This window comes from Amblyraja radiata, chromosome 19, assembly GCF_010909765.2.
Source record: "Amblyraja radiata isolate CabotCenter1 chromosome 19, sAmbRad1.1.pri, whole genome shotgun sequence".
NCBI lineage: Eukaryota > Metazoa > Chordata > Chondrichthyes > Rajiformes > Rajidae > Amblyraja > Amblyraja radiata.
Genome location: NC_045974.1, coordinates 2,850,514 through 2,875,657, shown reverse-complemented (window position 1 = coordinate 2,875,657; position 25,144 = coordinate 2,850,514). Strand labels below are relative to the sequence as shown.

At 48.3% G+C, this 25,144-nt stretch overlaps 1 protein-coding gene across 1 annotated transcript in view; it reads left to right on the top strand.

Moving 5' to 3' along the window:
• The window catches only part of iqsec3 (IQ motif and Sec7 domain ArfGEF 3), a 224,654-nt gene that overhangs the window by 167,326 nt on the left and 32,184 nt on the right, over positions 1-25,144 (top strand). Inside the window, exons 5-7 of the mRNA XM_033037456.1 lie at positions 4,839-5,000; positions 15,441-15,563; positions 24,007-24,173. Coding sequence (XP_032893347.1) covers positions 4,839-5,000; positions 15,441-15,563; positions 24,007-24,173 — 452 coding nt within the window. The remainder of the gene's footprint in view (positions 1-4,838; positions 5,001-15,440; positions 15,564-24,006; positions 24,174-25,144) is intronic.

Genomic DNA, 25,144 nt, shown 5'->3' with positions numbered 1-25,144 from the left:
GCCTACTCCTGCACCTATTTTTCTATGTTTCTATGTTTCTAACATAGAACTAGTGTGAACGGAAGGTCGATGGTTGGCGTGGACTCGGTGGGCCGATGGGCCGGTTTGCATGTTGTATCTCTAAACTAAACAAAAATTAAAACTATTTAAATGGGCGATTGAATGCCGGCATTGACTCGATGGGCTGAAGGGCCAGTTTCCTTGTGTTCAATCGATCAATCAATCATCAATCTAGTGCCACCTACTCAAGATGATTATTGGGGAGTGGGGCTCATGAAACTCCCACCTCTGGTGAACCTTGAAAAGTTGTACTTTATCCTATTTTAGGGAAGTTCTACAGAAGCTTGTGTCTGGCATGAATCAGATTTTTAAGCGTATGTTTCCTCCAATTTTCCATCTAGTCCAGTATAGTTTAGTTTAGTTTAGCTTAGGGATAGTGCAGAAACATGGCCTTCGGCCTACCTAGTCCACGCCGACCAGCGATCTCCACACACTACCCTACACACACTAGGGACAATTTACATTTACCAAGCCAACTATCCTACAAACCTGTACGTCTTTGGAGTGTGGGAGGAAACCGAAGATCTCGATGAAAACCCACGCAGGTCACGGGGAGAACGTGCAAACTCCGTACAGACAGCGCCCGTAGTCAGGCTCGAACCCGGGTCTCCGGCGCTGTAAGGCATACGCTCTACCGCTGCACCACCGTGCCTTCTAGGTTAGTTAAGTCAACGGGCCGTGAGTTAACAATTTCGTTGGATGAGTTTCTCATGGAAACCGTGCTAATCACGTGCCATTATCAGCCTCCATCGCTCACATCTAATAGGTTGTCACCATCTATTGGGCCTTGGTTCAATTTACCAGTTAAATCTCCCTTTACCACCTGTTCAACATGCAGATTGGTTACCAAACTACAGGGCAAATGAACAGATTCATTTGGCAAAGAGCGGCTACAATATGAAGCATCTTTTTGGAATCCTGATGCAGAAACTGCGCGCGGATAGAAAGCAAGTTAATAAAAGAAAATAAGCAGCAAATGGACCTGTCTAATACAATCAGTTTGATGAAGCGTCACTTAGTGCACTAAGTCCGACTCAGTCATGACTGAGGTGCTGCAATATTGATGGTTTATCTTGACAAATGGGTTTAACAGATACCGTTTCATTTCCAACTTCACAATATGTCGTTTCTCCGCATATTCTTGCTCTTCGTTAAATGGACGGAGCGGGCATAACAAAAGAAAATCTCTTTACATCACTGGGCTCAAGGCAAGATGGCTGAGAATCAGTTTGGTTTAGTTCAGAGATACAGCGCGGAAACAGGCCCTTCTGCCCACTGGGCCCGTGCCGACCAGCGATCACCCCGCACACCGACACTATCCTACACACACAAGGGACAATTTCCAATTTTACCGAAGCCAATTATACCCACAAACCTGTACGTTTTTGGAGCGGAGAAAATCCACGCAGGTCACGGGGAGAACGTACAAAGTTACTGTGTGAACTCTGTTTAACCTTCTGCTGTGTGGATAATTTGAATTCAGATAGCCCTTGCTTTCTCTCTCCATCCCCTTCCCCTTCCCAGTTCTCCCACCAGTCTTACTGTCTCCGACCACATTCTATCTTTGTCCCACCTCCTCCCCTTATCAGTCTGAAGAACTGAGTCGATCCAAAACGTTGCCCATTCCTTCTCTCCAGAAATGCTGCCTCAAACGCTGAGTTACTCCAGCATTTTGTGTCCACCTTCGATTCGATCCAGCATCTGCAGTTCTTTCTTACACATTTTTCATTGTGTTTTGTGGCTATTGTTAAATAGAAAGAAAATAAAAGAAAACTCATCAGAGTTTGTAATCATACAGTGGCTAATACATTGTATTCAAACAGTGTTTCTCGGAGGAAGCGAACCTCGCAACATTTACCCTGATATGCAAGAAAACCAGAAGAAGGCTCAATACCTCATCCAGTCAACAATCAGTAACATAAAGCTTTGCAGCATTATTTACAATTATTTACAAGGTGATTGTCTGGTTTGCAGTCATCCAATCCATTCTATGCATTTTGCACCTAATTACCAGGGTCTGCAGATGTTCCCGTTCTCTTCCTGCAGCTCAGATCTGGTCTCTAGACAATCTGGCACCACTCTGCAGCTTGTCCCAGTTCTACAGAGAGCACTTTCAAATTGACCAAATGGCCCAGCAGCCCTGAAACATATAAACATAGAAAATAGGTGCAGGAGTAGGCCATTCGGCCCTTCGAGCCTGCACCGCCATTCAATGTGATCATGGCTGATCATCAAACTCAGTATCCTGTACCTGCATTCTCTCCATACCCCCTGATCCCTTTAGCCACAAGGGCCACATCTAACTCTAACAAGGGACACATCTAACTCCGAAGCCTTTACTCAACTTTAGAGTCCTAGCCTCTCCAATCTGGATAGGATTAACACACACACGCACCATCTATTGATAAAAAAGTTGCCTATTACGTTCTTATTAAATTTGCCCCTCTCACCTTAAACCCACACCCCTGTGTTTGTGATTCCCCTAACTTGGGCAAAAGACCATGCATTCACCTTATCTATTCCCCTCGTGATTTTATACACCTCTTGTGCCCCAAGCAATAAAGTCCTAGCCTGCCCATCTTGCCCCATAACCCAGGCTTTCAAGTCCTGGCAACATCCTCATAAATCTTCTCTGCACTCTCCCCGACTTAATAACATCCTGATCAAACCTGACCATAAATAGCTGTGGAGGCCCTTGATGGATATTTTTAAGGCAGAGATATTTGAGATTCTTGATTAGTACATGTGTTAAGGGGAGAGATAGATCAGCCATTTTTGAATGGCAGAGTAGACTTGATGGGCCGAATGGCCTACTCTTGCACCTATTTTCCATGTCTCTATGTCTATGTTTCTGTGTTTCTATGTCCACCTGGCACTGATTAATGTCTTTCCCTTATTCCTGCTGGAAATCTCTGAAAGCTCTCTTGTTAAGTGAGGGCCACTATTATGTAAACCATTTAAACAAAATACTTGTGTGGGAGTTGCAATTAAGGACGAGCAATTTAACTGAAGTTTGATGCTCTGCCATGTTTTGCAATGACCACATAACGGTCCTTTCACAGACTGGGATTGTGATTGAATCACTATTTTTCTTTAATAAAGGAGAATATTTAACATCACTGGTCACGTATGTTGATGGAGAAAGCGTAATTAGTTCATGGATGATCTAATGGAGCTGGTGACACAAGGAACTGCAGGTGCTGGTTTACAAAGAAGAGCACAGAGTGGTGGAGTAACTCAGCGGGTCAGGCAGCATCTGTGGAGAACATGGATAGGTGACGTTTCACAGAGTGCTGGAGTAACTCAGCGGGACAGGCATCATCTGTGGAGAACATGGATAGGTGACGTTTCACAGAGTGCTGGAGTAACTCAGCGGGTCAGGCAGCATCTGTGGAGAACATGGATTGGTGACCTTTCGGGTCGGGACCTTTCTTCAGACTGAACAGAAGGGCGTGGATGATTCGGGTCGACGAGCCTGTTTCCGTGCTGCATGACTCTGTGGCTCTGGCATTAGGCAGTAATTAATGCATTATATGTTGGAGATATGACAAATTATCAAACAGATCTTTAAGGGCAGTCACGGTGGCGCAGCGGTGGAGTTCCTGCCTTACAGCGAATGCAGCGCCGGAGACCAGGGTTCAATCCCCACTACGGGTGCTGTCTGTACAGAGTTTGTACCTTCTCCCCGTGACCTGCGTGGGTTTTCTCCGAGATCTTCGGTTTCCTCCCACACTCCAAAGACGTTTGTAGCTTAATTGGCTTGGTAAATGTAAAAACTGTCCCTAGTGGGTGTAGGATAGTGTCAATGTGCGGGGATCGCTGTGTTGGAATGGGAAGGGGTGTTTGAATGGTTCATAAAAGAGTTCCATCTCTGGAGGACATGGATAGGCAATGTATCTGTATTGGTTTGGTGGGACGATTGCCTTGCATTTGTGATTTCCTTGTCTATGCGGGTGACAACTTGCTTGTTCGGCCAGAGAACCTGATATTGGGGCGTCTTGTTTGAAGAAGGGTCCCGACCCGAAACGTCGCAGGTCCATTCCCTCGCACAGATGCCGCCCGGCCCACTGAGTTCCTCCAGCACTTTGTGTTTTGCTTAAGGCTCCTGCACCTGTAGTTCCTCGTGATAGATGGAGGTAACAGGAAGAAGAAGAAGGGACAAGTCGACGATAGAGAGACAATAGTCAATAGACAATAGACAATAGACAATAGGTGCTGGAGTAGGCCATTCGGCCCTTCGAGCCAGCACCGCCATTCAATGTGATCATGGCTGATCATCCCCAATCAGTACCCCGTTCCTGCCTTCTCCCCTGACTCCGCTATCTTTAAGAGCCCTATCTAGCTCTCTCTTGAAAGCATCCAGAGAACCGTCCTCCACCGCCCTCTGAGGCAGAGAATTCCACAGACTCACCACTCTCTGTGTGAAAAAGTGTTTCCTCGTCTCCGTTCTAAATGGCTTCCTCCTTATTCTTCAACTGTGGCCCCTGGTTCTGGACTCCCCCACAATGTGTCGCTGGTATAGAGCACTCTAGAGGATCTAGAGCAGGCGGGCAATGGGAGAAACACCAAACACTCAGAGAATGTAGGTAGGCACAAAATGCTGGAGTAACTCAGCGGGACAGGCAGCATCTACGGAGAGAAGGAATGGGTGACGTTCGGGTCGAGATCCTTCCTCGGACTCTTGTTCCTTGTGTCTCCACTGGACATGATATTGTGACCTCACGTGTCTTCCTCCTCGCGGCTTCACATGACCTCTTGGCCTTTTCTTTCTTTTCCAGCAATCCTGACAAAGGGGTTCAGTTTCTGATTGCGCGAGGGTTCATCCCCGACACGCCGATCGGAGTCGCCCACTTCCTGCTCCAGCGGAAGGGCCTGAGCCGACAAATGATCGGAGAGTTCCTGGGCAACAGCAAGAAGCAGTTCAACAGAGACGTCCTAGAGTGAGTCACAGCGAGATGCTTCATCTACCTCCCCTCCCCCACCCCACCCCCCCATCCAATATCTATCTACTCAAATCGGTCACTCATTCACCTTTCAAAGTCGTCCCCCCCCCCCGTTAATTCAAAGCAAACAATGCTAGCATTTATTTCAAGAGGGCTTGTGTGCGCAGACAGGGATGCAACACTCCCATGCTGAGACACTGAAGGAAGGAATGATACTTTATAGTCACAGTGAGATTATTTGTTCTGCGCAGGTGAGATATGCAAAGAGTCGCTACATAAAGGGTGCCGACAACAATACAAAGTATCCCATGCCAGGCCCCCCTTTGTTCTCCTCCCCCCACACCCCCCCCTCATGGCGATCCCCCCCAAGCCGAGTCCTCCAATATTCAGTACTCTGGCATTGCTTTCTCTTGCTTCCACCTGTTGCACTTGTGTTTGGCTCGATCGCATCGATGTATCGTGTTATCTGATTTGATTGCCCAGGGCACAAACAAATGCTTTTCACTGTACCTCTGTACACAGGACAATAATAAAGATAAACCTTAGTTGCAATCATCATAACATCGTTATTACTAGGACTATGGCCGTAAGAGTACCTTGATGGCGTTCAACAAGGTGCCGCATGGTAGGCTGCTCTGGAAGGTTAGATCGCATGGGATCCAAGGAGAGATAGCTGAATGGATAGCCAATTGGCTCCATGGAAGGAAGCAGAGGGTGATGGTGGAAGGTTGCTTCCCGGACTGGAGGCCAGTGACTAGTGGTGTGCCTCAGGGGTTGGTGCTGGGCCCGTTACTGTTTGTCATCTACATCAATGATTTGGATGAGAACATACAGGGCAAGATTAGCAAGTTTTGCTGATGATGCAAAAGTGAGTGGTTTTGCAGATAGTGAAGATGGTTGTGAACGATTGCAGCAGGATCTGGATCGATTGGCCAGGTGGGCGGAGGAATGGTTGATGGAATTTAATACAGAGAAGTGTGAGGTGTTGCATTTTGGGACATCGAACAAGGGCAGGACCTACACAGTGAATGGTCGGCCTCTGGGTAGTGTTGTAGAGCAGAGGGATCTAGGAGTACAGGTGCATGGTTCCTTGAAAGTCGGGTCACAGGTAGATAAGGTGGTCAAAAAGGCTTTTGGCACTTTGGCCTTCATCAGTCAGGGTATTGAGTATAGAAGTTGGGAGGTCAAGTTGCATTTGTATAAGACGTTGGTGAGACCGCATTTAGAATAATTGTGTTCAATTCTGGGCACCATGTTATAGGAAAGATGTTGTCAAGCTTGAAAGGGTTCAGGAAAGATTTACAAAGATGTTGCCAGGACTAGAGGGTGTGAGCTATAGAGAGAGGTTGAGTAGGCTTAGTCTCTATTCCATGGAGCGCAGGAGGATGTGGGGAGATCTTATAGAGGCGTACAAAATCATGAGAGGAATAGATCGGGCAGATGCACAGTGTCTCTTGCCCAGAGTAGGGGAATCGAGGACCAGAAGACATATAGGTTCAAGGTGAAGGGGAAAAGATTTAGTAGGAATCTGAGGGGTAACTTTTTCACACAGAGGGTGGTTGGTGTATGGAACAAGCTGCCAGAGGAGGTAGTTGAGGCTGGGACTATCCCAACGTTTAAGAAACAGTTGAGCAGGTACATGGATGGGACCGGTTTGGAGGGATATGGACCTAGTGCAGGCAGATGGGACTGGTGTAGCTGGGACATTATTGGCCAGTGTGGGCGAGTTGGGCCGAAGGGCCTGTTTCCACACTGTATCACTCTGCGACTAGTGTAGCTGGGACATGACATGTTGGCCGGTATGGGCGAGTTGGGCCGAAGGGCCTGTTTCCACACTGTATCACTCTATGACTCTATGTATTTGGTGCTGTGGACACCGTTGGATGTGCAGTGCATCAGAACCCATGGAAAGACACACGGGGCTTGTAAAATAAAAATTAAACTCATAAAAATAGTTGCAGGAAGTGACTTTTACCAACACAGCACTTTAGCAGAGTGCTGCAGTGTGGAGATGCAAACTTCTTAAAAGCTTCTGTTGCAGCTTTACTTAAAGCAACTCCATTAAACACTGCACTAACAGCAATGAAGTAAGAGCGTCTGAAATAGAAGCACAACTAAAGACTGTTCAGCGCATTCTCTATCGCTGGAGATCAAGGGCTGGTCTTTTATGTGTGTGCTTGCCCCAGATCTCTTATTTCCATTAATATCCAAAATTGGAGGGCTATGGTGAGCTATGGTGACAGGTCGGGGCAGTCTGGGACAGGGGGCTGAGAGGGGGATATAATCGAGGAGTGTAACATCATGAGGGGAACAGGGTGAATGGGCAGTGTCTTTTACCCTGAGTTGGGGAATCAAGTTTAAAAGGTAGAAACTCAGCGGGTGCAGCAGCATCTATGGAGCGAAGGAAATAGGCAACGTTTCGGGCCGAAACCCTTCTGGGTTTCGGCCCGAAACGTTGCCTATTTCCTTCAGGGTTTCGGCCTGAAACGTTGCCTATTTCCTTCAGGGTTTCGGCCTGAAACGTTGCCTATTTCCTTCGCCCCATAGATGCTGCCGCACCCGCTGAGTTTCTCCAGCATTTTTGTCTACCTTCGATTTTCCAGCATCTGCAGTTCCTTCTTAAACAATCCCATGGATGGCACTGGGCAAGTTAGGTGATATCTGGCTTCATGAACCCAGCAGTGATTCAGATGGTGTGGGAACATTACCCGCTGGCCCACAGCTTCTTGTCATTGTGCTTATCCAACCCTTTACCCCCCCCTGCCTACCTTACATTCTGGAGAAGACACAGAGTGCTGGAGTAACTCAGCGGGTCAGGCAGCATCTGTGGAGAACATGGATAGGTGACCTTTTGGGTCAGGGCCCTTCCTCAGACCCTACTTTTAGATCCTGACCTGAAACGTCGCCTATACATGTTCTCCACAGATGCTGCCTGACCCGCTGAGTTATGGTGCAGCAGCATCTATGGAGCTAAGGAAATCGGCAACGTTTCGGGCCGAAATCCTTCTGGAAATAGGCAACGTTTCGGGCCGAAACCCTTACGGGTTTCAGCCCAAAACGTTGCCTATTTCCTTAGCTCCATAGATGCTGCCTGACCGGCTGAGTTACTCCAGCACTCTGTGAAACGTCACCTATCCATGTTCTCCACAGATGCTGCCTGACCCGCTGAGTTGCTCCAGCACTCTGTGTCTTCTTTTGTCAACCAGCATCTGCAGTTCCTCGTTTCTGCTCTGCGTTCTAATCCAAGACAGAGACCGGCCGAAACAAGTGATGATGCTGGAGTCGGGGCAAAGTTAACTCGAGGAGATGTATGTGATCGAAAAAATAGGTCAAGCATTTGAGGGACAGTTGTGTCACCCGGGGCTCTGTCTGGATATTCTCCAAATCTCTTGCAACGGTGACTGACGGACACTGGGAGAGCCCCCGCGGGGGGGGGTTTTAAAGAAAGGAGAACTTTAAAACGATGAATAACTAACCGCGATGTGAACCAAAGCACAAAGCAGCCCAAGATAAAGGGTTTCTTCAGCGATATCCGGGTAGGTTGAGGCCTAACCAAGTCCTTAATGACTCATTCACGAGAGTTAATACTGATTAACGAGCAGGCTGAAGGAACGTCAGGTCTGATTTTGTTATCCCTCGCTCAAACCTAGAAGTTGTTCAAACTCACCAATGCATGATAATATGCTCTACATTAGTGCTGGCTGCTCAAAGGTGATGTTGCCTCCAGGAGCCCGCGACTGACTTGCTCGCAGAGCTGCCACTTTGATTATCGGGCACGGAAGCAGAGAGACAAGCTTGCTTCTATTTTTACCCCATGTTGCATCTTTAGCGAGTCTGGTTTTCCACTTCGATCGCGTTGTGCTCGTCTCAGCCCGTCGTGTCTCTCCTCTTGTGCCCCCCCCCCCTTGCCCCGGTTACAGTAGCCCACCACCTGACGTCACCGCAGACCTTGTTATTCCCAGCCAACTCCATTTTGTAAAGAAGTAGGGGTTGGGATCATAAGGTCAGAAGTGATAAGAGCAGAATGAGGCCATTCGACCCATCAAGTCTACTCTGCCGGTAGAGAAAAATGCTGGATAAACTCAGCGGGTGCAGCAGCATCTATGGAGGGAAGGAAATAGGCAACGTTTCGGGCCGAAACCCGGAAGGGTTTCGGCCCGAAACGTTGCCTATTTCCTTCGGGGCTTCGGCCCGAAACGTTGCCTATTTCCTTCAGGGCTTCGACCCGAAACGTTGCCTATTTCCTTCAGGGCTTCGGCCCGAAACGTTGCCTATTTCCTTCCGGGCTTCGGCCCGAAACGTTGCCTATTTCCTTCAGGGCTTCGGCCCGAAACGTTGTCTATTTCCTTCAGGGCTTCGGCCCGAAACGTTGTCTATTTCCTTCAGGGCTTCGGCCCGAAACGTTGCCTATTTCCTTCAGGGGTTTCGGCCCGAAACGTTGCCCTATTTCCTTCGCTCCATAGATGCTGCTGCAACCGCTGAGCTTCTCCAGCACTTTTGGCTACTTTCGATTTTCCAGCACCTACAGTTCCTTCCTAAACACAAAGTCCACTGTGACTTTCAATCATGGCTGATCTATCTCTCTCTCTTGACCCCATTCTCCTCCCCGTAACCCCTGACACCCAACATAGAGACAGTCAGGGTGCCAATAGACAATAGACAATAGGTGCAGGAGTAGGCCATTCGGCCCATCGAGCCAGCATCGCCATTCAATGTGATCATGGCTGATCATCCCCAATCAGTACCCCGTTCCTGCCTTCTCCCCATATCCCCTGACTCCGCTATTTTTAAGAGCCCTATTTAGCTCTCTCTTGAAAGCATCTAGAGAACCCGCCTCCACCGCCCTCTGAGGCAGAGAATTCCACAGACTCACCACTCTCTGTGAGAAAAAGTGTTTCCTCATCTCTGTTCTAAATGGCTTACTCCTTATTCTTAGTAGTAGGAGTTGAGACCATAAGGCCATAAGTGATGAGCAGAATTAGGCCATTCGGCCCATCAAGTCTACTCTGCCATTCAATCATGGCTGATCTATCTCTCTCTCTTGACCCCATTCTCGTCCCCGTAATCCATAACACCCGACATAGAGACAGTCAGGGTGTCATACAGCATGGAAGCAGGCCCTTCAGCCCCACTTGTCCATGTCGGCAAAGATGTCCCACCTCAGCTGCAGCAGGTAAACCAGCGACCCCCTAACTCCATGGATATCCTCCAAGTATCTCACTACCGTTACAGGAGATGTCCCGGGAGAAACTGCTTTCGATGGATATTGCCCGATGGCAGGGGCTGTCGGAGTGGGACTTCTCTCCACAACCATGGGCCTTCACAGTGGTGCAGCGGGTAGAACTGCTGCCTCACAGCGCCATAGACCACGGGTCGACCCTGACGTCGGGTGCTGTCTGTGTGGAGTCTGCACGTTCTCCCTGTGACCGTGTGGGTTTCCCCCGGGCGCTCCGGTTTCCTCCCACATCCCAAAGACGTGCGAGCTTGTAGGTTAATTGGCCCCTCTGTAAATTGCTCCCCTGGTGTGTAGGGAGTGGATGAGAAAGTGGGATAGCATAGAGCTAGTGTGAATGGGCGATCGATGGTCGGCGTGGACTCGGTGGGCCGAAGGGCCTGTTTCCATGCTGTGTCTATCCATCAATGAATCAATTCAATCAGTCATCACCGAATTCCTGGTTATTTTGCAATAACCAACCTGATCTCCCGGTGGCACAGCAATTCAACTCCCCCTCCCATTCCGAATCCGACCTTTCTGTCCTGGGCCTCCTCCGTGGCCAGAGTAAATTGGAGGAGCAGCACCTCATATTTCGCTTGGGTAGTTTACACCCCAGCGGTATGAACATTGACTTCTCCAATTTCAGGTAGTCCTTGCTTTCTCCCTCCTTCCCCTCCCCTTCCCAGCTCTCCCACAGCCCACTGTCTCCGCCTCTTCCTTTCTTCTTCCCCCACCCCCCCCCATCCCCACATCAGTCTGAAGAAGGGTCTCGACCCGAAACGTCACCTATTCCTTTGCTCCATAGATGCTGCCTCAACCGCTGAGTTTCTCCAGCATTTTTGTCTATCTCAGAAATACTAATAGTAACTAACAAGCATAAGAGAGAGCTAGAGAGGGCTCTTAAAAATAGCGGAGTTAGGGGATATGGGGAGAAGGCAGGAACGGGGTACTGATTGGGGATAATCAGCCATGATCACATTGCATGGCGGTGCTGGCTCGAAGGGCCGAATGGCCTACTCCTGCATCTATTGTCTATTGTCCATTGTCTAAATGGCTCCTACAGCCTTGTTCAAAGAAGCAAATTTTCTTCAGGGGAACGTTCTGAGAATTGCTTTGGTAAAATGAAAGCTGTTATTCCCAACTGCCTACTCCTTGGATACAAGGGACTTCTTCAAGTGTAACAGTTCTTTGAACTTCCCATCCCTTGCTCCCCTGGCTAATTCAGCACTGCTTGCACATAAAAACAAACGAAGATCTCCGCCAGATTTCCAGGTGATCTGGTCGCAACATGGAAGACAGACCAATCCCGTTAAGTGCCGTTCATTGCGATATTTTCCCTCCCGTTCTGAAGCTGCCGCGTGGCTGATATTACGTAAGGAAATGTCAATACTCCAGCTTGCTTTAGTTTCTCCTCGGGGAAGTAGCAGGAAGGTTCCGTGGTGGGAGGAAGAAGTACTTTGCATGCCATACTTCATAGAAACATAGACAATAGGTGCAGGAGTAGGCCATTCGGCCCTTCGAGCCTGCACCGCCATTCAATATGATCATGGCAGATCATCCAACTCAGTATCCTGTACCTGCCTTCTCTCCATACCCCCTGATCCCTTTAGCCACAAGGGCCACATCTAACTCCCTCTTAAATATAGCCAATGAACTGTGGCCTCAACTACCTTCTGTGGCAGAGAGTTCCACAGATTCACCACTCTCTATGTGAAAAAAATAATTCTCATCTCGTTCCTATAAGACTTCCCCCTTATCCTTAAACTGTGGCCCCTTGTTCTGGACTTCCCCAACATCGGGAACAATCTTCCTGCATCTAGCCTGTCCAACCCTTTAAGAATTTTGTACATTTCTATAAGATCCCCCCGCAATCTTCTAAATTCTAGCGAGTACAAGCCGAGTCTATCAAGTCTTTCTTCATATGAAAGTCCTGCCATCCTAGGAATCAGTCTGGTGAACCTTCTCTGTACTCCCTCTATGGCAAGTACAGAGAAGGTTCACCAGGCTGATTCACTTACTTCAGCTTGTATAGCGGAGTCAGGGGATATGGGGAGAAGGCAGGAACGGGGTACTGATTGTGGATGATCAGCCATGATCACATTGAATGGCGGCGCTGGCTCGAAGGGCCGAATGGCCTCCTCCTGCACCTATTGTCTATTGTCTATTGTCATGCCGGATAGACTTTGGAAAATGTTAATGCAACAATTCTTAGGTGATTGAGTCTTAAGTTAACAATGCACTCTCAAAGCCTGCCTGAGGGAAAGGGAATGTATTGAAAGCACAACGGGCCCTTGGGGGGGGGTGAAGTCATTTAGGAAGGATGAGAGAACTCATTATTGATTGATGCTTTAAAAGAAGAGAATAAATTGCGTTTGTGTGTTTTTCAATATCTGCCCTTTCCCTTCGCGAGGCAGGCGGCTCTCCACAGGGATTTCAACAGCAAGGCAGAAATGGAAGAGGACATTTTCTGTATCAGTTGAACCCTGAGATTAAATTATTGTGGATCTCACGGAAAGGCATTTCTCATTATTTATAGCGAAACAGACAGCCAATCTTTCTCTGTTTATCTTTTCTAGATGGCCCTGGTTTTCTTTGTCACCTTTGCTTTCTCTTTGTTTGAGGATAAGGTCACAGTTTCGTCCTTAATTCAGTCGGTTAAATCAGTGAGTAAGTCAAAGGATCTACCCGTTGCTGTAGGTGATCCCTGGTATAATAATAATAATAATGGATGGGATTTATATAGCGCCTTTCTAATACTCAAGGCGCTTTACATCGCATTATTCATTCACTCCTCAGTCACACTCGGTGGTGGTAAGCTACTTCTGTAGCCACAGCTGCCCTGGGGCAGACTGACGGAAGCGTGGCTGCCAATCTGCGCCTACGGCCCCTCCGACCACCACCAATCACTCACACACATTCACACACATTCACACACGGGCAAAGGTGGGTGAAGTGTCTTGCCCAAGGACACAACGACAGTATGCACTCCAAGCGGGATTCGAACCGGCTACCTTCCGGTCGCCAGCCGAACACTTAGCCCATTGTGCCATCTGTCGTACCGATGTGCCGAAGATGGACACAAAATGCTGGAGGAACAACAGCGGGACAGGCAGCATCTCTGTGTAGAGGGGATGGGTGACGTTTCAGGTCGAGACCCTCCCTCAGACCCGAAACGTGTCCCCATTCCTTCTCTCCAGAGATGCTGCCTGTCCCATTGAGTTACTCCAGCATTTTGTGTTTAAACCAGCGTCTGGAGTTCCTTCCTACAACATCTTGTATGTGCCTCTTGGTTGATCAGCTGTTGCGGGGATAGAACTGATGTACATGGCCTGAAATCACCTGTGTTATGAGAGGAAAAATCAACCAATCTACTCATCTGGCGGCACAGTGGCGCAGCGGGAAGATCTGCTGCCTCACAGCGCCAGAGACCCGGGTTCCATCCAGACCTCAGTGTGGAGTTTGCACGTTCTCCCTGTGACCGCGTGGGTTTCCTCCAGTTTCCACCTACATCCCAAAGACATGTGGGTTTGTAGATTAATTAGACAATAGACAATAGGTGCAGGAGTAGGCCATTCGGCCCATCGAGCCAGCCATCATGGCTGATCATCCCCAATCAGTACCCCATTCCTGCCTTCTCCCCATATCCCTGGTATCTCTGCTATCTTTAAGAGCTCTATCTGGCTCTCTCTTGAAAGCATCCAGAGAATTGGCCTCCACCCTCTGAGGCAGAGAATTCCACAGACACACAACTCTCTGTGTGAAAACGTTTCCTCATCTCCGTTCTAAATGGCCGTCCCATGTCCTTGGAGCGTGGGAGGAAACCGAAAATCTCGGAGAAAACCCACGTGGTCTCGGGGAGAACATACAAACTCCGTACAGACAGCACCCGTAGTCGTGATCGAACCCGGGTCTCCGGCAATGCAAGCAGTGTAAGGCAGCAACTCTACCGCTGCACCACCGTGACTGCCCCTACAATTACACTTGAGTCCAATTACAACATTGAATAGACATTTGGATGGGTACATGGGATGTAAAATAAAGAGGGGGGGGGACAGTGACCAAATATGGGCAAATGGGACGAGTTGAGACAGGCACCTCGGTCTGCATGTGTGAGTTGGACCGAAGGGCATGTTTAGATGCTGTTTGATTTTATCGTTGCGTATTGCAATATTTTCTTGTCTAACATCCATTTATATTAATGCATTGTGGAGGGTTCAATAACAAGTGATTTTTTAAAAAACATTGCACTGTTAACAAATGGATGGTTCCATTAACATGTGATGGTTGGCCATTTGCTTGTGATGAGAATGAAAACTTACTCAAAAATAATTTCAGAAGTGATGGATGAGATGTAGGTGGGTCCAATGTCCTACCCAAACTAATCACCTCCGTCAGTAATAGCTTGTCATTTACTACCTGACGGGAGGATCCAATTGATCATACCACCAGGGGCGCCGTGCGATTGGCAGCCCCGCCAACAGTCTGTCTGTTTTTTCGTGTGTGTTAAAAGTTTGTGTAAATGCTCTCCGCTTTGTTTTATTTGGGGGGGAGAGGGAGAGGGAGGGGGTGGGGGGAGGGGGAAACTTAAAAAAAAAAATCTTGCCTGCCGGAGATGCGATTGATTTCCGGATCGCATTCTCCGGTCACTCTGTGGCCCACCATCGATGGAGCTGGAGGCCTCCATGGACTGACCTTGGGCCCCACTTAACATGGGAGTCGATCCCTTGCCTGGAATCACTCAAGCCGCAGCCTGCGGACTTTACATCGGGAGCTCGCAGTCTCGAGAGAGAGAGAGGTCGTGGATGTCGGGAGCTCCAACTAACGCAGAGGCACCACCAGCCCCGATGCGGGGTCCGATCGCTGGCGCAGGGGGAGCTGACATCCCCCCGATGCAGGAGCTGTTCGCCCCGATGCGGAGGGTCCAAACGCCGCCGGCTACGGGAGTCAAGATCCTCCCGTCAACGGAGGCTCGAGACCCCCGACCGCGGGAGAGCAAAGTAGGGAAGAGATTGAACATTTTTTCGCCTTCCATCACAGTGAGGAATATGGAGGAGTCACTGTGGTGGATGTTTGTGTTAAAATGTATTTTGAGTGTTGTGTTGCTTTTTATTTGTATAACTGACTTGGCAAATGTAATTCCTCGTATGTTGCAAAACATACTTGGCTAATAAAGTATTATCGTGATTGTGAATTGTAACCATGCGTCCTCTGCTTGCTTCCAGTTGCGTTGTCGATGAGATGGACTTCTCTAACATGGAATTGGATGAAGCACTGCGCAAGTTCCAGGCTCACATCCGAGTGCAAGGGGAGGCGCAGAAGGTAGAGCGGCTCATCGAAGCGTTCAGGTAAGGAGAGTAGTTATTTTTAAAGCTCCTGGTACAGTATTGAGACACAGGTGTCTCTGCAGTGGCTGGAACCTTGAGCTAAACACCAAGTGCTGGAGGAACTCGACAGGTCAACCAGCATCTTGTAATATGAACCTGAGGGGTGGGTGTATGGAACGAGCTGCTAGAGGAGGTAGTTGAAGCAGGAACTATCGCAATGTTTAAGAACCAGTTAGACTGGTACATGGATAGCACAGGTTTGGAGGGATATGGACCAAGCGCAGGCAGGTGGGACTAGTGTAGCTGGGACATTGTTGGCCGGTGTGGGCAAGTTGGGCTGAAGGGCCTGTTTCCACACTGTATCACTCTATGACTATCTATGGAAGAAAGGGACAGGCGACATATCAGGTTGGGAACCTTCTTCAGCGTGTCAGGCCAAAGAGCCTGTTGGGTTACTTGTAGTAATATTATCTTGTTCTACATCCATTCAAATTAATGCATTTCAAAGATTTCAATAACAAGCGTTTGTTTTAAAAAAAAAGCACTGTTAAAAAATGGATGGTTTTGTTGAAGAAGGGTCTTGTTTCGGGTAGGTTGAAGAAGTCAAGTCAAGTTTTATTCGTCACTTGTCAGCAGCGGTATAATGAAAAAAGAACACACAATAAAAATGTACACAAACATCCACCACAGCATTCATCACTGTGGCGGAAGGCACAAACATTGCCCAGTCCTCCTCCATTTCCCCAACGTGGTCGGGACCTCAACCCTCCACAGTCGCTGCTGCGGGCGTCCAGATATTCAGACAAGGTAAGTCCAGGTAAGTCCTGAATCGGTGACTCCCCACCATGGAAAATGTCGTCTCTCCGTGGAGGAGGTGACCGAAGGGGTTCCCCCCCCACACCCCCCCCCCCCCCCCACCCCATACCACCCCCACACACAAGGCACACCGAGAGACATTAAAACACACACATTAAGACACACAAAAAAAAAAAACAACTAGAAAAAACTAACAAGCTGCTGGCAGGGCTGCTGGCTATTAACGTCCCCACTGAAGTGTCCCGACCCAAAACGTCGCCTGTCCATTCCCCTCCCCAGATGCTGCCTGACCTGCAGAGTTCTTCCAGCACTTTGCGTTTTGCATTTACAGTACGTTGAGTGATCATGTTCCTCATTTGTAAATATCTAGGGATGATCTATCACTGACGAGGGGGGGGGGGGGGGGTTCAGTCCTTGTTTTAAACCAGATAGTGATTTTGTATTCAATCAGGAAAAGGGACATTTGGAATTGTGAGTCTGACACTTTGTCCCTTCAGCTTGGCTGGGTTTGTGAATTCTTCACTAACTGACGCACTCACAAAGGAATGGGTAACTGATGTAAATCCTCTTTGAATCACTAAAATCACTTAAATGTTTAAAATTGTAGGTCTATTTAAAACTTCCTTATGGGTTTAAAAGTAAGTTCAAGAATCGAAAATATCAAAAAAACATATTTTATTAGATAAGGCAAATCTTCATGAGGATTTCTGCTCAAAACACAATCGATTGAATTGATTGATAAATTGAAGGACACAGCATGGAAATGTGCCTCTGGCCAACCGAGTCCACGCCGACCATCGATCACCCATTCACACTTTAGGTATTTCAATGTTATCCCACTCTCTCATCCACTCCCTACACACTAGGGGGCGATTTACAGAGGGGCCGATTAACCTACAAACCCGCGCATCTTTGGGACGTGGGAGGAAACCGGAGCACCCGGAGGAAACTCATACAGTTACAGGGAGAACGTGCAAACTCCGCTCAGACAGCACCCGTAGTCAGGATTGAACCCGGTTCTTTGGGGCTGTGAGGCAGTATCATCAAGGACCCACACCATCCTGGCCACACACTCATCTCCCCGCTACCTTCAGGTAGAAGGTGCAGGAGCCTGAAGACTGCAACGTCCAGGTTCAGAAATAGCTACTTCCCCACAGCCATCAGGCTATTGAACTCAACTCAAACAAAACTCTGAACATTAATAGCCCATTATCTGTTTATTTGCACTTTATCTGTTTTATTTATTGATGTGTGTATATATTTATACAATGGTATATGGACACACTGATCTGTTCTGTATTCATGCCGTCTATGTCCTGTTGTGCTGAAGCAAAGCAAGAATTTCATTGTCCTATCTGGGACACACGACAATAAACTCTTGAATCTTGGATCTGGAATAAAAACATAGAAACATAGAAATTAGGTGCAGGAGTAGGCCATTCGGCCCTTCGAGCCTGTACTGCCATTCAATATGATCATGGCTGATCATCCAACTCAGTATCCCGTACCTGCCTTCTCTCCATACCCTCTGATCCCCTTAGCCACAAGGGCCACATCTAACTCCCTCTTAAATATAGCCAATGAACTGGCCTCGACTACCCTCTGTGGCAGAGAGTTCCAGAGATTCACCACTCTCTGTGTGAAAAAAGTTCTTCTCATCTCGGTTTCAAAGGATTTCCCCCTTATCCTTAAGCTGTGACCCCTTGTCCTGGACTTCCCCAACATCGGGAACAATCTTCCTGCATCTAGCCTGTCCAACCCCTTAAGAATTTTATATGTTTCTATAAGATCCCCTCTCAATCTCCTAAATTCTAGCGAGTACAAGCCGAGTCTATCCAGTCTTTCTTCATAAGACAGTCCTGACATCCCAGGAATCAGTCTGGTGAACCTTCTCTGCACTCCCTCTATGGCAATAATGTCCTTCCTCAGATTTGGAGACCAAAACTGTACGCAATACTCCAGGTGTGGTGAGGAATCTTGAAGCAACTCTACCGCTGCGCCACCGTGCAGTGTTTCTGCATTGGCATCGGTGAGGATGGGGATGTTTTTGGATGTCTCCCCCTCCCACTCCCACAGTGGCACACTTTCATTCATGAAAGCATGTGGCGCAAGTCCAGAACTCTGATCTGATGTGTTGGGGGGTGGTGGGGCCACTGCTCTGTCAACAGCAAGCTGTTTGCAATGTTTAACATCCTGAGTTGGCACTTCATTTTTAGCTTTGGCAGATGATGCTTCTCTCTTGTTCATCTACTCCACTGAAAAAAAGGATCCAAGACTTGGCTCAGCAGTAACGGGAGGCTTAAAGGCGAGGTGGAATACATATCTGGCAGCGCATTGTGCCAGTCAAGTGCCCAGTATCACCTCATTGGAGGTAGACAAAAGTGCTGGAGAAACTCAGCGGGTGCAGCAGCATCTCTGGAGCGAAGGAAATAGGCAACGTTTCGGTCCGAACCCCTGAAGGAAATAGGCAACGTTTCGGGCCGAAACCCTGAAGGAAATAGGCAACGTTTCGGGCCGAAACCCTGTAGGAAATAGGCAACGTTTCGGGCCGAAACCCTGTAGGAAATAGGCAACGTTTCAGGCCGAAACCCTGAAGGAAATAGACAACGTTTCGGGCCGAAACCCTGAAGGAAATAGGCAACGTTTCGGGCCGAAACCCTGAAGGAAATAGGCAACGTTTCGGGCCGAAACCCTGTAGGAAATAGGCAACGTTTCGGGCCGAAACCCTGTAGGAAATAGGCAACGTTTCAGGCCGAAACCCTTCTGGGTTTCGGCCCGAAACGTTGCCTATTTCCTTCGCTCCATAGATGCTGCTGCACCCGCTGAGTCTCTCCATCACTTTTCGATTTTCCAGCATCTGCAGTTCCTTCTTAATCACCTTATTCGATCTGTTTGGAATGTGTCCCATCTAGTATAGTGGTAACCATTTGTGAAGACTAATGGGCCTGTCCCACTCGGTGAATTTTTCCTGCGACTGCCGGCGTCATATCAGTGTCGCCCCAAAAGATTTTGAACATTTCGAAAATCCAGCGGCGACAAAAAAAATGTGGCGACACTTGAAAAAACGCCGCGCGTGAATATGTCATCACGCCGCGAAATATTCGGTGACCCTGATACGTCCGTCAATGATGCCGGCAATCGCCGAAAAAAATCGCCAAGTTGGGGCAGGCCCTATATGTTGACACAAGGACCTGCAGACGCTGGTTTAAGTCAGGGTTCCATCAATAGGAGAGTTGTGTAGCAGTCGCAGGCTATCTAGGCTTTTCTGTAATGTTGCTTTCTCCCCAAAACTCAATACGGCAGATTAATCTTTCTAAAATCCAGCTTCCCGGGATCTTCGGGTCTGCAGAAAGGTCTCGACTTGAAACGTCGCCCATTCCTTCTCTCCAGAGATAGAAACATAGAAACATAGAAAATTGGTGCAGGAGTAGGCCATTCGGCCCTTCGAGCCTGCACCGCCATTCAATATGATCATGGCTGATCATCCAACTTAGTATCCTGTACCTGCCTTCTCTCCATACCCCCTGATCCCTTTAGCCACAAGGGCCACATCTAACTCCCTCTTAAATATAGCCAATGAACTGGCCTCAACTACCTTCTGTGGCAGAGAATTCCACAGATTCACCACTCTCTGTGTGAAAAATGTTTTTCTCATCTCGGTCCTACAAGATTTCCCCCTTATCCTTAAACTGTGACCCCTTGTTCTGGACTTCCCCAACATCGGGAACAATCTTCTTGCATCTAGCCTGTCCAACCCCTTGCCTGTCCCGCTGAGTTTACTCCAGCATTTTGTGTCTATCTCCAGCATCTTGGGCACCATATCTGAGGAAGGATGTGCTGGCTCTGGAGAGGGTCCAGAGGAGGTTTACAAGAACGATCCCAGGAATGAGTAAGAAAGAACTGCAGATGTTGGAAAAATCGAAGGTAGACAAAATTGCTGGAGAAACTCAGCGGGTGAGGCAGCATCTATGGAGCGAAGGAATATGCGACGTTTCGGGTCAAGAATGAGACCTCATTGAAATATACAGAATAGACAAAGGCTTGGATGGAGTGGATATGGAGAGGATGTTTCGACTTGTGGGAGAGTCTAGGACCAGAGCCTCAGAATTAATGGGTGTTCTTTTAGGAAGGATATGAGGAGAAATGTCTTTAGTCAGAGGGTGGTAAAAATTGAATTCTTTGCCACAGAAGGCTGTGGAGGCCACGTCAGTGGATATTTTTAAGGCAGAGATAGATAGATTCTTGATTAGTACGGGTGTCAGGGGTTATGGGGAGAAGGCAGGAGAATGGGATTAGGAGGGAGAGATAGATCAGCCATGATTAAATGGCAGAGTAGACTTGATGGGCCGAATGGCCTAATTCTGCTCCTATTACTTATGACCTTATAGTTTAGTTTAGAGAAAAGGCAATTAATAGGCTCTTTGGTCCACCAAGTCCACACCAGCCATCGATCACCCCTTGATCGAACCTATTTCTCCCCTCCCCTTCCACTTATATTCCTTCCCCTCACTTCACAATTTGCAACTCTTCAATGCTTTAGTCTCACTTTCTGTGTTTTCATCTCTGGCCTTTGTCCATCCGTCTGCAAGGGCGGTCCCGTATGGGACAAACCAATTTAGCCCAAATTACGGGGATGTCCCAGCTAATACGGGACAGTTGGCAACCCTACTGGAACGCGCTGCCAGGGGCGGTGGTGGAGGCAGATATGATAGTGGTGTATAAGAGGCTTTTAGACATGCACATGGACATGCAGGGAACGGAGGGATATGGATCACAGGCAGTCAGAGGAGAATAGTTCATCTTGCCATCATATTCAGCACAGACATAGTGGGCCGAAGGGCCTGTTCCTTGGAGCTGTGCTGTTCTAATGTGCCTGTCCCACTTACGCAACTTTTTCGGCGACTGTCAGCACCCGTCATAGGTTGAAATGAAAAGGTTGAAACATGTTGAAAATCCAGCGGCCACCAGAAAGACGCTACGACTCTTTGGCGACTGAGGAGACGACTCACGACCGTACAGGCGACATGTCGCGGGGTGAAGCCTGTATGGTCATGAGTAGTCGCCCAAAGAGCCGTACCGTATTCTAGTCGCCGCTGGATTTTACGGTGACCTGCTGCGGCTATGACGGGTGCCGGCAGTCGCCGAGAAAAATCACGTAAGTGGGACAGGCCTCTGTTCTCACTAAATTGAGAGCGCTGGAGTCCGCATCATCTGTTTAAATGTCCGTGGCGGCTAGTAAAAGCCCTGTCCCACTGTACGAGTTCATTCAAGTGCTCTCCCGAGTTTAAAAAAAAATCTAACTCGTGGTAAGCACGTAGAATGTATGTAGCGGGTACGTCGGAGCTCGGGGACGTCTCTTAGCGGCCCGTAACGCTAACGGCAGGTACTCGGGAAACGCGGTAAGCTCGTGAAGATTTTTCAACATGTTGTAAAATGTCCACGAGAGCCCCGAGTACCCATGAGCGGCCATCACCGTAATTCTCCGAGTTCGAATCAGGGCAAACTCGGGAGAACTCTTGAATTAGCTCGTACAGTGGGACAGCCCCTTAACAATTCCAATTCAAATTTGCAATTAGTCTGCGAGCATCTATAATAATTACAGAAACAGGATGATAGAGAATGATGATATTGACATCATCATCTGCATAATGACCCTTAAACATGCTCATTTAGATGGATAATTAAACTGATTAGTGCAGACCATGTTGCTGAGAGAAAACGTTCGTACATTTGCATGCTGTTTATGAATTGAACAGAATTCATGGTGATTGCTGTTTCTGTATTTACTTTGTGGGAAAGATATTCCTAGAATAAGAATGAGACCAAAAACTCAGCTTCAATTGCGATCCTTTTTCATAGCAAACCACAAGGAATAGCGCAGGTAGACAAAAGTGCTGGAGAAACTCAGCGGGTTCAGCAGCATCTATGGAGCAAAGGAAATAGGCGACGTTTCGGGCCGAAACCCTGAAGGAAATAGGCAACGTTTCGGGCCGAAACCCTGAAGGAAATAGGCAACGTTTCGGGCCGAAACCCTGAAGGAAATAGGCAACGTTTCGGGCCGAAACCCTGAAGGAAATAGGCAACGTTTCGGGCCGAAACCCTGAAGGAAATAGGCAACGTTTCGGGCCGAAACCCTGAAGGAAATAGGCAACGTTTCGGGCCGAAACCCTGAAGGAAATAGGCAACGTTTCGGGCCGAAACCCTGAAGGAAATAGGCAACGTTTCGGGCCGAAACCCGGAAGGGTTTCGGCCAGAAACGTTGCCTATTTTCTTCGCTCCATAGATGCTGCTGCACCCGCTGAGTTTTAGAAGATTGAGGGGGGATCTTATAGAAACTTAAGGGGTTGGACAGGCTAAATGCAGGAAGATTGTTCCCGATGTTGGGGAAGTCCAGAACAAGGGGTCACAGTTTAAGGATGAGGGGGAAAACTTTTAGGACAGAGATGAGAAAAACATTTTTCACACAGAGAGTGGTGAATCTGTGGAATTCTCTGCCACAGAAGGTAGTTGAGGCCAGTTCATTGGCTATATTTAAGAGGGGGTTAGATGTGGCCCTTGTGGCTAAAGGGATCAGGGGGTATGGAGAGAAGGCAGGTACAGGATACTGAGTTGGATGATCAGCCATGATCATATTGAATGGCGGTGCAGGCTCGAAGGGCCGAATGGCCTACTCCTGCACCAGAGATACTTGAGTGTGAGCAGAACTCCAGATGTTTCCAGGGGTGTTAGCCATTGTTTCTCTACCCCACCAGTTAGTGTAGACAACATTGCAGGCCTGGGTTTCCCCCAGTGCTGTAAGTCATATTGTCTGTGATTGAAGCTACCACTGCTCCTTGTGGACCCAGAGCAAGGTGTGGGGTTGAGGCCATGTTTAGGCTTCGGTTCAGGTTTAGTATTGTCACGTGTACCGAGGTACAGTGAAAAAGCTTTACTCTGCATGCTATTCAATCAAATCAGATAATACCATACACAATACAATCAAGTCAAACTCCAGTACAATAGGTGGAGCAAAGGGGAAGATACAGAGTGCAGAATATAGTTCTCAGCATTGTAGCGCATCAGTTCCACAGACCAATGTCCGCAATGGGGTAGAGGTGAATCGGACAGCGCCCTAGCTTATGGAAGGGCCGTTCAGAAGTCTGATAACAGAGGGGAAGAAGCTGTTCCTGAGTCTGGTGGTGCGGGCTTTCAAGCTTCTGTACCTTCTGCCGGACGGGAGCGGGGAGAAGAAGGAATGACCGGGGTGGGACAGGGACAAGTCTTTGATTATGTCGGCTGCTTATCCACAGCAGCGTGAAGTGTAGATGGAGTCGATGGTGGGGAGTGTGGTGTGTTTGATGGACTGGGCTACATCTACAACTCTCTTTTGATCTTGCTAAAGCCTGTTTCTTCCTTACGATGACTGCGGTGGAAGATTAATAACCAGCTGAGCACGTTATTAAGATTTTAATTAAAGCAGGTACAATAATCAGCATATTATTTCTGAGCGCATTCCTTCGGGGCCTTGTTTCCAATAACAAGTCGTATCTCATGCTGGTAATTTAACATCAAGGTCAGCACTGAATTGATCAGATTTGTTGCCAGAGACTGTCGGTCTTGTCCGCTAATGTCTGTGAGTAACGTTGGGGGTTGTGTGTGCTTCTCCCAGCCAGCGTTATTGCGTGTGTAACCCCGACGTGGTTCAACAGTTCCACAACCCGGACACAATCTTCATCCTGGCTTTCGCCATCATCTTGCTGAACACAGACATGTACAGCCCCAACATCAAGCCCGATCGCAAGATGATGCTGGAGGACTTCATCCGTAACTTACGAGGTGAGTGTGGCTGGCTCACCTTATCTTAGCAAGTAGTTTGGTTTAGTTTTGAGACACAGCGTGGAGACAGGCCCCTCGGCCCAGCCCAGTCCGTGCCGACCTGCGATCCCCGCACACTAACACCATCCTATGCACACCAGGGACAATTTACAGAAGCCAAATCTGCACGTCTTTGGAGTGTGGTAGGAAACCGGAGCACCCGGAGAAATCCCACACGGTCACGGGGAGAACGTGCAAACTCCACACACAGACAGCACCGGTAGTCAGGATCGACCCTGGGTCTCTGGAGCTGTGAGGCAGCAACTCTACCGCTGCACCACCACCGTGCTGCCCAAGTAATAGGCACATTTCATTCATGCTAGATCATTGTTTCACAGTGTCCCACCATAGTTATTACTTTGCAGACACAAGGAACTGCAGATGGTGGTTTACAAAAAAAAGACACAAAGTGCTGGAGTAATTAAGAGGGTCAGGCAACATTTCTGGCAAACATGGAGAGGTGACGTTTCCCATGGGGATCATTATTGCATTCATGGGTTCTGAAGTATGTAATATCATTGGAAAATAAAGTCATGCATAAGTGGGATAACGTTAGCCCCCCCCCCCCCCCCCTTGGTCATGGCTGACCGTGGATATCCCCAGGGTTGGAGGACGCCTGTGCGTGACTTTGTTTAACGTGGGGAGACTGGTGCACAGACAGCCACCACACACACACACGGTCCTTGACAGATCTGGGTCAGGATCCAGTGGGCAATCCAGTGCAGCAGAAAAGGGTCTCTGGTCTCCTTGGATTCCATGCTACTGGATTATGACCCAGATCTGTCAAGGACCGTGTGTGTGTGGGGTGGCTGTCTGTGCACCAGTCTCCCCACGTTAAACAAAGTCACGCACAGGCCTCCTCCGTGAGTGGACAGTCACACTCGTTTCGAGCAAAGATCCTACAGCGAGCAAGATAGCCCACTCGACGAAAA